Source organism: Oryzias latipes, chromosome 7 (genome assembly GCF_053564925.1).
Source record: "Oryzias latipes strain Hd-rR chromosome 7, Olatipes_Hd-rR_3.1".
Lineage (NCBI taxonomy): Eukaryota > Metazoa > Chordata > Actinopteri > Beloniformes > Adrianichthyidae > Oryzias > Oryzias latipes.
The window spans coordinates 9781085-9793642 of NC_136243.1; the positions used below are offsets into that span (position 1 = coordinate 9781085).

Here is a 12558-nt window from a genome sequence, read left to right on the forward strand (position 1 = left end):
AGTTTGTCAGAAATACACCTCTGAATTGTGGGCGTCACCCTTAACCCTTGTGCTATCTTAGATAACCGCACCCTTACATTGACGTGTTCTCCCTACCATGACAAAGGTGGATAAAGGTGGAAAGATTTCATGTAATCCATGGACACCAGTGAAGATCACAAATCATTGAAGAAAAAAGGTTCAGCGCACTGTCTAGTGGGTCTAGGTGACCCAACTCCCAATGGTAAAGTGCCTAGGATAGCACAAGGGTTAAATGAGAGCCGTTTAAACAAACAGCCCCTCACACACATACCTAACACTACTGGTGCTGCTATAATGATGAACAATATTGTAGTTTTAGGGGTGTGTATCGGCAAGAGTCTGGCAATTCGATACGTAACCCGAGACGCGTCCCACGATACGATACATAGAAAAAGCTCTACCTGAATATTAATACACCTATCATTGTAATAAAATAGTAACATTTATTTTATTTCATGATCACAATGTTAATCCCTGCAACTGTATCTCCCTACAAGGTGCGTTTATCCAAACAAATACATAGTGCTTTTTTTTTTGGTAATTTAAAATGTATTTTTTCTTAAAGGGAAGAGTCAACATTGTCTGATTGACACAGCCAAATATTTTTCAGTTTAAAAAAAACAAGGAATGAATGGCTTAACCAAAAAGGTTCTAAAGGTAAGACTTAGGAAATAAAGTGCTGTTTGTTTCAAACATTGCTTAATGTAGCTTCTCCAGTACTTTTTAAACAGTTCCGGAGCCTGAACGGTGCTTCAAAAATAAAGGGGGTAAAAAAAGAAAAACAAACACTAATTCTATCAAGAAACATTAATGTGTGATGAGGCAGCATGACAGGATGAAGGAGAGCGCTTTAATGAGGCTAAGATGCTTTATTTACATGACAGTAATCTGCACTGCAGCTGCAGCTCTGCTTTCTCACATGCAGAAGTAAACACGTCTCACTCCGCTCATCGCCACAGCGTTGGACTCTTATCAGAGAGTTGTACTATCCAGCCGTTCAGTTCTGAGCCAGATTCCAGCTCAGACGAGGAAAACAAAGACGTACATGGATCTACGGGTGGTGGCATCACAATGGAGCGGAGCAGGGAGCTTGTGGCCCGCTGATTGTAGTTTGTACCTTAAAACTACAAGCCTTTTTCAGATTGCCTTTTTTCATCTGCTCCTGATTCACATTAATTTTAATAAAGAAATACTCAGAAATGCAGTTTTATTCTTAATTTTCTTAATAAATGTCCTCCATCACGAGAAAAATGCTACAAGACCATCTCAAAAACACCAAATACACAATTTCTTCAGTCTTTTTAAATAAAAGGCAGCCAGCCCACTTGCTCACAAGAGACACCTGCCAAAAACAAAATGCTGTAAAAAAAATAGCTACATATACAGACCAAAAGTTTGGACACACCTTCCTATTCATTTGAAGGAGAAGATGTGTCCAAACCTTTGGTCTGTACAGTATCTGAAGCTGTTTGACCTACTTTTGGGATTGCTTGAAAGCCAGGGATCTCGTGGGACAAACTGTCCTGAAACTGCAGCAGACTTTCACAATATTTGAAATCAGCAGAGTCAAAAAAAAAAAATCACAGGTGTTACTCTTTGAGCGTTAGAAAGTTAGAAACACTGGATGTGCACACATGACTCTTAATTAATGTTGTGTGCTTTTTAATAAAACAATAATTAAATAAAAGCTGTTGGTGATGTTTTACTGTTTGACATATTTTTGTGTTTACGGTGATCTGATCCAGGTGCCCCCCCCCCCAACATTATCTGTTAATGGCCCCAGCAACCCCGTGACTCCTTAAAGGGACTCTGCAGTTTTAGAAATGGATCTGTGTTTTACATCAAAATCCCAATTATTTGTATGTTTTAGAAGTATATTTATATATATTTATAAGTATATCCATTGTCTGAACTAGAAACCAGTCCTAATTATACTGAGGATTAAAAAAAAAACTAAATGAAGACTGATCTGCAAAAGAATAACTGCTTAAGTCTGAGTGTGAATGCAACCAGGAGAAAAACACAAGACAATGAAATATTTGTAAAGTAAACAGGGGGAACTAAACTATGGAGTTATTAGACCCTCAAAAGAGAAGAACAAAATCTTAGTGACCAAACAAAATAACCTGATTGCACACAAAAAAAATCAAAAACTGGATGAAATACACAGACTGGATATTTAGCTGCATTTTAAACAACTCTAAACATTCCTTGGAAATGCTTGTGATATTTCCAAAGATTTATTCAAATGAGGTCAAAACATAGAAACCACCTCCTTTATGCTATGAGCTGACCCAAACACACTTACACAACAGTGCCTAACTGTTAAACTGTACATGTGTGTCCATTAAATTGGTTTATGTCAGATATGAATGAGTATTTAGGAGCAAAAACTAAGAGAAAAAAACCCAAAGCTTTAAAAAAATCTAAATTTTAAATATAAAAATATGTACTTTTTTTAAAAAACAACAGATATTTTATTTGGCTGTGACTGCAAATGTATCTTGACATTTGATTGTAATGGTAACAGCATCACTTTGAAGAAACGGCGCTCCTCCTTGACTCTAACATCCTCTTCCCGCAGTGGCAGGCCATCTCTCTGACGGTGATCGAGAAGGTGCAGATCGCCGCCATCATTTTGGGCTCTCTATTCCTCATCGCCAGCATTTCCTGGCTCATCTGGTCCTCCCTCAGTCCCTCAGCCAAGTGGCAGCGTCAGGACCTGCTCTTCCAAATCTGCTACGGCATGTACGGCTTCATGGACATCGTCTGCATAGGTAAAGGTCCAAACGGCAGACAGTGCTGCAAATCGCTTCAGCATCGAGATTTTTTCCAGGGGGGAAAAAAAAGCCGGAGAGATGACAAAGAGTTGTGTTATGCAAGAAGAAGGACAGCAAAGATTGCGGGAGGTAGAAGAGAATTTTTTAATAAGCATAAGTTGGATTATGCAAGGACAACGTAAGGTTGAGGTTATATGGAATTACTGAACAGGCAGATGGTGCTGAGGTAGGAGATGACAACTCCGCGAGAAAGATAAACAAATTTTGTTGATGAAGTACCGCACAAAAGATTGTTTTTAAGGTGCGACTGGCTTGACTTCTCTTGCGTAATTATGAGTTGCCTGTGTAAGACAACACTGAGAACAGATGGCATGAGATATCTGTGCCATGATTTTTGCCAACTGTCTATTCTCATCCTCAGAATGTTCTGTGATGCTGATAGCGGCTCTGCCGTCCACTACCTCCATATTTGAAGTACATCAGTGGGAATTTATCATCTTTTAAGTGCTGTCCTTCACACTGCTTCAATGTTTTGTTTTGTTTTCCCACCCAGGCCTTATCATCCACGAGGGATCATCGGTGTATCGCATCTTCAAACGATGGCAGGCTGTCAATCAGCAGTGGAAGGTGCTGAACTATGAGAAATCAAAAGACTTGGGCGACCCGCTCAGCTCAAACAGTAAGACTGGCGCCCGCGGTTCTCGCTCCAGCCCTCACGGAGTGGCCAGCAGCGGCGGCGGGCGGCAAAGCAGGAGGCTAAGAACTATTCTGAACCACCACTGTGGATACACCATCTTACACATCCTGAGTCAGCTGAGGCCCAACGACCCGCGGATCAGCGCCGCCGCCAACCGGGAGGTGGTGATGAGGGTCACCACCGTATGAGGCGGGGCCAGGCAGGGGATAGACTCCATCTCCGAAGTGAAACAAGTGGAAGAACGTATGGACCTATTATTAAACACTAAAGACTCCAGCCGGAAACCCTGCGAGGAGCTGAACGGTGCCTGGAGCATCAACAGACTGAACCCTTTGTGGATTTCTCCTCTTGTTTCGTACAGCAAAAAGGAAGCCAGATGCTCCTTTTCAATAAATAAAAAAACTGATAAAAATAGGGACATTAAACATGAAATGAACAACGGGGGGATTGTAAACAGGCTTTATAACCTGATCCAAGATGTTTTTCCAGCCCAATATCAGGATAACACACATTTCAATCCTCCAGGTTTTATTTACATGTCCTTTTCTTTTCCTACACGTTTTGATTTTCTACTGCTTTTAGAGGAAATCATGTGACTCCGTACATGCCAAACGTTTCTAACTACGTGTAATGATCTTTCTACAAATGATGCTGGCAAATAGACCGAAATACTGAGACGAAGCAAACACGGGGGGAGTGTGGAGGCGTCAACACAACAATAAATCTCTACAAATAAAACGAAAAAAAGTCAAAGAAAAGCCAATCATTTTCCAGTCACACCTAATCTTTATCGCAATAAGAACGTGTATGTACATTTCACAAAGAATTTTGCATGGATATATCATTTTATTCTTCATCACACATAGACATGTCAATTTTACTCTATTTTAAAAAGGTGCTTGCCAAAATAAAATCTTCAAAGGCATTTGACGTCATCGCACCAACTCTTTGTCGACATGACAAATGCCAGTGTGTTACAGCTCTTTCAGCTCAAATACAGAGTGTTGCTGCTGTGTGCTGATTCAGATTTGATAACAAGCAAAATATTGGATTAAAAAGTGGAGGTCGGATGACCTCTTACCTCTCAGCCTCACATGTTAGTCTCTTCTTTACCCGACGTAACGTTTGATGCATGCAGTGTTGGTTGAGTGTGTTGCTATCTTTCTGATATCCAACTGTCATGAGGTCATTCATTTTCAGGAAATAAACTTTGTATTTACTACACTTTCCTTCAATTTTGGGGCCAGACGGGAAGAACTGCGTGTAGGATTGATGCAAAGGAGGGGCTAAAGAAGGCTGTAACCCTTGTGCTGTCTTAGGGACTTTAACATTGGGAGTTGGGTCATCTAGACCCACTAGACAGTGCTCTGAACCTTTTTTTTCAATGATTTGTGATCTTCACTGGTGTCCATGGATTACATGAAATCTTTCCACCTTTATCCACCTTTGTCATGGTAGGGAGAACACGTCAATGGAAGGGGTGGGGTCATCTAAGATAGCACAAGGATTTAAAAAAAAAAAATCACCCATAAGGTGTCGCTAAGAAATGCACAATGTGCCTCTGATGCAGAAATTTCATATCGATCCTTGGAAAACCCACAGCATCAATTTATTTCCTTATTTTTTTATTTTAAATTCTTGCCCACTGTTAATTGCTGGTGTCCAAAAATAAATAAACAGTTAAATTAACTTTAAGATTCCAGCAGAAAAGTGCTCTTGGGTTCTCTAGGGTTAAATTGAAGCTTTAAATTTAAAGAAACAAAATTATTATTTTTTATTTCTTTACATTGAGCTCAGAAACACTGCAGCAAAGATTTTTTTAAATAGTCAATTAGATCAATACATTTATATAAATTCGATAAACGACAACTTCCCAGAAAAGTTTAAATTACATTTTTTTAAAATCTCTTTAGATGTGAGTTAAATTGGAAAAATAGTTTGTGAAGGGTGTTACGACTCATTTTAACGATTCGTTCCATTTATTTTGAACAATCTGATTCACTGACATAAAATGTATCCAGGACATCTTTAGCCAAAACTTCAACCAGTGCAGGTGAAATTTTCCAGATTCCTTGAATTTCTTGCAAGATAATCAAGAGTAAACTAAACATACGTGCAAACAAACAAGTAAACAAGAATGAATGTCAAATCCATTCACATTTTAGTTTTTCTGCCCACTGCGGTTTTTCCACATCCAAATAATCCAAAGGGAACATTCTGGAACACTGTATGGTCACATGACTTTGCTAAATTCAAAGTGTTTCCACACATTAATGATGGCTCGATCATCTTTAGGTGCCATCACTTGTGTGTCTTCCGCTATGATGCACTTTTTATGTGTTTACGTTAAAGTAAAATAAAAAATTTAAAAAAATGTAATTTTCCAATAATGATATCATCGATTTGTTTCATTTTGAAATTATTTTATGATGAAAATTCGGCTAACAACTTACCTCAGAAGAATCGATCTGGTTAGATCAAAGGAAAATAAATAATTTCATCAATTAAGTCATTTCATTGTAACACCCTCAGTTTGAGTGTGAAACTAGCAATTTCTGATATAAATCAACAAACAGGAATGTTCAAAAATGTCATTCACAATTACCATGGTTACAAACTAGTTTTGGCACGATTTCTGTAGGACTCGACATTTTTCCTGTCGTATCGGAGTATTTTCATAAAGGTTTTATTTTGTTGCTGTGTGTTTGCTCAATCCCTGCAGAACGTTCACTGCTAAACAAAAAACCTTGGGAGAAGAACCAGGGCTGTGTCTTCCTCAAACAGAACCTCTTAACAATTAATCACTAAAACTATAAAGAGCAAATTAAATGACCCACTGTTCCTGAATTATTCAGAGTTGGTATTAAGACCTGGTCTCTCTGTGAAGGCATCACAGCATGTAACCCTTGTGCTATCCTAGGCACTTTAACATTGGGAGTTGGGTCATCTAGAACCATTTTTCTTCAATGATTTGTGATCTTCACTGGTGTCCATAGATTACATGAAATCTTTCCACCTTTATCCACCTTTGTCATGGTAGGGAGAACACGTCAATGGAAGGGTGGGGTCATCTAAGATAGCACAAGGGTTAAATCTCAGCAGTCAATCATGTCACCCCTTGGATGTAGATTCTGATGTCCACCCAGAAGTCGTGTTCTTAGTTGTTTCCTGGATCTTTTTTCTCTCTTACTTCAGCCCAATTGCACAATATAGAGGTAAGTTGTTTTGTTTGTTGTTTGTTGTTTGTTTTTTTGCAAGTTCAGGTTTCAAACTTCTTCTTTCTCTTTCGGCTTTTCCCATCAGGGGTCGCCACAGCGAATCATCCTTTTCCACCTCACTCTATCATGAACATCTTCTACCCTAACGTTAGCCAACTTCATGTCCTCTGTTAAGACATCCATATATCTCCTCTTTGGCCGTCCTCTTGCCCTCCTGCCAGGCAGCTCCATCTCCAACATCCTTCTACTAATAAATCCACTATCCCTCCTCTGAACATGTCCAAACCATCTCAGTCTGGCTTCTCTGACTTTGTCGCTAACACAGGCAACATGAGCCGTCCCTCTGATGTACTCGTTCCTTATCCTGTCTAACCTGGTCACTCCTAAGGAGAACCTCAACATCTTCATCTCTGCTACCTCCATCTCAGCCTCTTGTCTCTGTCTCACTGCTACCGTCTCTAACCCATAGAGCAGAGCTGGTCTCACCACTGTCTTGTACACCTTTCCTTTGAGTCTTGCTGGCACTCTTCTGTCACACAACACTCCTGACACTTTCCTCCAACCGCTCCAACCTGCCTGCACTCGCCTCTTCACCTCTTTTCCACACTCCCCATCACACTGAACTGTTGACCCCAAGTACTTAAACTCCTGCACCTTCTTCACCTCAGCCCCCTGTAACCTAACGCTTCTACCTTGATCCCTCTCGTTCAGACACATGTATTCTGTCTTACTACGACTGACCTTCATGCCTCTTCTTTCCAGAGCAAACCTCCACCTCTCTAGCTGTTCCTCCACCTGCTCTCTACTCTCACTGCAGATTACAATTTCATCCGCAAACATCATTGTCCAGGGAGATTCCTGTCTTACCTCGTCTGTCAGCCTGTCCATCAGCATAGCAAACAAAAAAGGACTCAAAGCTGATCCTTGGTGTAGTCCCACCTCCACCTTGAACTCCTCTGTCTGACCTACAGCACATCTCACCACCGTCATACTTCTCTCATACATGTCCTGAACTACTCTGACATACTTTTCTGCCACTCCAGACGACCTCATACAGTACCACAGCTCCTCCCTCAGCACCCTGTCATACGCCTTCTCTAAATCTACGAACACACAATGCAGCTCCTTCTGACCTTCTCTGTACTTTTCCATCAACATTCTCAAAGCAAAAATGGCATCAGTGGTGCTCTTACGGGGCATGAAACCATACTGCTGCTCACAAATCTCCACCTTCTTCCTAAGCCTGGCTTCCACTACTCTTTCCCACAGCTTCATTGTGTGGCTCATCAACTTTATTCCTCTATAGTTGCTGCAGTTCTGCATGTCACCCTTGTTTTTAAAGATCGGGACCAGAACGCTTCTCCTCCATTCCTCAGGCATCTTCTCACTCTCTAAAATCCTATTGAACAACCTTGTTAGAAATTCCACTGCTGTCTCTCCTAGGCACTTCCATACCTCCACAGGTACGTCATCAGGACCAACGGCCTTTCCGCTCTTCATCCTTTTCAGAGCCTTCCTAACCTCATCCTTTCCAATCTCTGCTACTTCCTGCTCCACAACAACCACATCTTCCTCCCTTCTTTCCCTGTCATTTTCCTCATTCATCAGCTCCTCAAAATACTCCTTCCATCTTTTCTGTACACTCTCTTGGGTTGTTAGCACCTTTCCATCTCTGTCCTTAATCACCCTTATCTGTTGCACGTCCTTCCCATCTCTGTCTCTCTGTCTGGCTAGCCTGTACAAGTCCTTCTCTCCTTCCTTTGTGTCTAACCTGTCATATAGCTCATCGTAAGCTTTCTGTTTGGCCTTTGCCACCTCTCTCTTCACTCTACGCTGCGCTTCCTTGTACTCCTGTCTACCTTCCTCAGTCCTTTCTACATCCCACTTCCTTTTAGCCAACCTCTTCCTCTGGACGCATTCCTGTACTTCCTCATTCCACCACCAAGTCTCTTTACCGTCTTTCCTCTTTCCAGATGACACACCTAGCATCTTCCTACCTGTTTCCCTGATAATCTCTGCTGTAGTTTCCCAGTCCTCTGGAAGCTCATCCTGACCACCCAGGACCTGCCTCAACTTCTGCCTAAATTCCTCACAAGTTTCTTCATTCTGTAGCTTCCACCACTTGGTCTTCTTTTCTGTTTTCCCTCTCTTCTTCTTCCTGACCTCCAGAGTCATCTTACACACCACCATGCGGTGCTGTCTGGCTACACTCTCTCCTACCACCACTTTGCAGTCATTAACCTCTCTCAAATGACCTCGTCTACATAGGATGTAGTCCACCTGAGTACTCCTACCTCCACTTCTGTATGTCACTCTATGTTCCTCTCTCTTCTGGAAGTAAGTGTTGACTACAGCCATTTCCATCCTCTTCGCAAAGTCCACCACCATCTGTCCCTCCAGATTCCTTTCCTTCACACCAAACCTGCCCATCACCTCCTCATCACCTCTATTGCCCTCACCAACATGCCCATTAAAGTCTGCTCCAATAACAACTCTCTCTCCTCTGGGAAAACTCTCTATGACCTCATCCAACTCACTCCAGAATCTCTCCTTCACTTCTAACTCACAGCCAACCTGTGGCGCATACCCACTGACTACATTCACCATCACCCCTTCAATTTCTAACTTTAGGCTCATCATCCTGTCTGAGACTCTTTTCACCTCTAGAACACTGTTTACAAACTCCCCCTTCAGAATCACACCTACCCCGTTTCTCTTCCTATCAACACCATGATAGAACAGTTTGTATCCTCCTCCAATACTACGTGCCTTGCTGCCCTTCCACCTTGTCTCCTGTACACACAGTACATCTACCTTCCTTCTCTCCATCATGTCTGCCAGCTCTCTGCCTTTCCCTGTCATTGTGCCAACGTTAAGAGTCCCTATTCTCAAACCTATGTTCCTGCCTTTTCCCTTCTCTCTCTGGCAACGGACCCTTCTGCCTCCCCTCTTTCTTCCACCAACAGTAGTCAAATTTCCACCGACACCCTGTAGGTTAACAGCATCGGTGGCGGTCGTTGTTAACCCGGGCCTCGACCGATCCGGTATGTCTAAAGTGTTGTGGATGATTCGCATGGTTATTTTGGCAATTTTTACGCCGGATGCCCTTCCTGACGCAACCCTCTCTATTTATCCGGGCTTGGGACCGGCACAGAAGTTACTGGCTTGCAACCCCTGTGGCTAGATTTTCAGGTTTCAATCTTAAAAAAAAAAAAAAAATTCTGAGATGGTCTTATGGTGCTGTATGACCAGGAGTCGTGTGACTTTTACCACGATCTACAAGTGCAGTGTTCAAATCTATTTCAGGAGGTTTAAGTCCATCAGAAAAGCCTGGAGTGTTTCACTGTGACTCATTTAGAAGATCAGAGGTAAGTTGGGCTCCATGGAAGCAATAATGAGAGGCTGAAACATTTGCAGCGTACAGCTGCCACATTTACGACAAAATTGCTTCTTCGTGACTCTGCCGTTGTGAGTCAGTTCACTCCTTAAACTGCCACATTTAGTCAATACACCAAAACAAGGGTTTTCATCAACTATTTAGTGTCACTTGAGTAAATAGTTTTCGAGGCTGTGTGCTTTTCACGCTGATTTTAATCAGAAATTCGAATTTTAATGAGCTCCAGACAAACAAAAATGTATATTTTTCAAAATTTCTGTTTTGTTTAATCTAGCTTGACCAACATGAAGTTAAAGTACGTTAAAGAATGTACACGTTCCAGGTAGAAGGTAAACGTGACAGAGGTTCTGCTGTAACCTTCACATCTTTCAAAATCCTGCTATTTTGAGCTAAATAACGTAAAACTGATGCAACAAAAACATTGCTGCTTGTCAGGATTTGTAAAATCTGTTGTTCATTTTCCCAATTGAAATGTAGCTTCTCCAAGCAAAAAGTTATATAATAAAAATTGTGGTTACTCATTTAATTTGATAAAGTATTACTTAATTGTGATTTAATAAATTAAGTAGCTCTTTATTTCTGTCCATAACTCTGAAAGTAAGTCAGCAGGGTTTTTTTCAGCATGAAATTCTAGGCATGTTTCTAATATCTAAACATGAATTTAACATGATCTGCACTTTTTGTGTATTTTTTCCTGCCTTGTAAGTTGGAACACACCTACTTAAGCTGACATGAAGTCTGGCCCCTCAAAGGAGAAAATGATTGAGTCAGGAATTAGGTCAGATCTCTGATTGCCTTTGGATCATTTTGGACAGATTTTGTCTCTGAAACTGGAAAAAACTGGCAGTTTTATGCAATTTTTGCAGAAAACGATGCATGAAAATTGTAAAATGCGGTCCTGTCTAAACTGTGCTGCCCTGTAATGTACAACAGTGTGCTCACCGAGATTGGACAACAAGAGAAAAGAGTCACATTTTAGTCAAAGCAATGACACATTCTGTCTGCTAAAACACTTTTCATATCAGTTCTTATTCAGTTCCTTGTTTTTTTTGAGGTTTTTGTGGAGGCGGGGGCAGAATTATCTAAAAAAAATAGAAAAAAAATTCAAACGAAACAATGCAACACGAAAAGATTGAAATGAAGGAGACAGCAAGAAGCACATCAGAGAACGTCAGAGAAAAGGTTTCTTTTTTATTTTTAATTACACATAAAAAAGAACATCACTGTACAGCAATGAGAATCAAAATCAAAACATAAAAAATAAAATGTTGTCATTTTTACAGAAAATGAAAGAAAAAAGTAAAATTCAAACTAAACAGAAGATCTAAAACACAAATGTCAACAAGATCAAAGACTTATAATGTAGGTTAATAGTATATATTCCATTTGGAACATTGAAATGCAAATGTATTCTGTAATTCCATGCAATTAATTTAACATTCAAACTCAGGGCCCAGATTTATAGATTTCAATTTATATTTGTTTATTTTGACTAATTGCTGTTGTACTTGTTAAATAGTCAAATTCCTTTCACTCCTTTAGATTTTTATAAAAGGAGCTTTAGACCATATTCCGATAAAAGTTTCAAATAAATCCAGGTCAAATTTAGAGCAGTTTTTCTGAGTGCAGGTTGGAAAACGTGAGACCAAGAAGCTTTTCTGTTTGCTTTTTTTTCAATTGACAAAGTTCTACATTTTTTTCATTTGGAACATTAAAATCCAAAACATTATACAGTAAAACATTTTCCAAGTCGAAAACTAGAAACAAAGTCCAAGTAAGTAGATGAAAAAAATATATACATATATAAATAATTATGATAATGTGTAATATATAAATATGTAAAACCAAACTAAAATTGTTCAAATAAAACTAAAAGTAACAAGTGAATTAATCCATATAAACCAATAAACTAAGTTTTATAGCTTTCTGATTATGTATTTTACTGTAGGGATTTACAAAAAAGCATGAGATTTTTTTTAAACAAAACGACATTTATGAGTGAAAATTTACCTTAAAATATCAAAATTGTTTAAAATAAACGGAATATTTTTGTCTTTTTTGATACAACCAAATTGAATTCGAAGGTATGAAAATTTTAACCAAATTGCAATCATGATACAGGTGCTTGTAACCCTTGTGCTATGACCCCACCCTTACATTGACGTCTTCTCCCTACCATGACAAAGGTGGATAAAGGTGGAAAGATTTCATGTAATCCATGGACACCAGTGAAGATCAGAAATCATTGAAGAAAAAAGGTTCAGAGCACTGTCTAGTGGGTCTAGATGACCCAACTCCCAATGGGAAAGTGCCTAGGATAGCACAAGGGTTAAGTAATATCTTTTGTATATATGGGGCATACATTATCTTGTATATTAAATCTTTTTTGTGAAACGTCCTTACACGGCTAAATGTCGTCAATGCTTTTAAAATGGGCTACTTTCA

At 39.9% G+C, this 12558-nt stretch overlaps 1 protein-coding gene across 1 annotated transcript in view; it reads left to right on the top strand.

Moving 5' to 3' along the window:
• marchf9 (membrane-associated ring finger (C3HC4) 9) overlaps window positions 1-4720 on the top strand; it is a 30617-nt gene extending 25897 nt beyond the window's left edge. Inside the window, exons 3-4 of the mRNA XM_004071045.5 lie at window positions 2606-2798; window positions 3355-4720. Coding sequence (XP_004071093.1) covers window positions 2606-2798; window positions 3355-3686 — 525 coding nt within the window. The 3' untranslated portion in view covers window positions 3687-4720. The remainder of the gene's footprint in view (window positions 1-2605; window positions 2799-3354) is intronic.
• Window positions 4721-12558: the final 7838 nt, after the last annotated feature.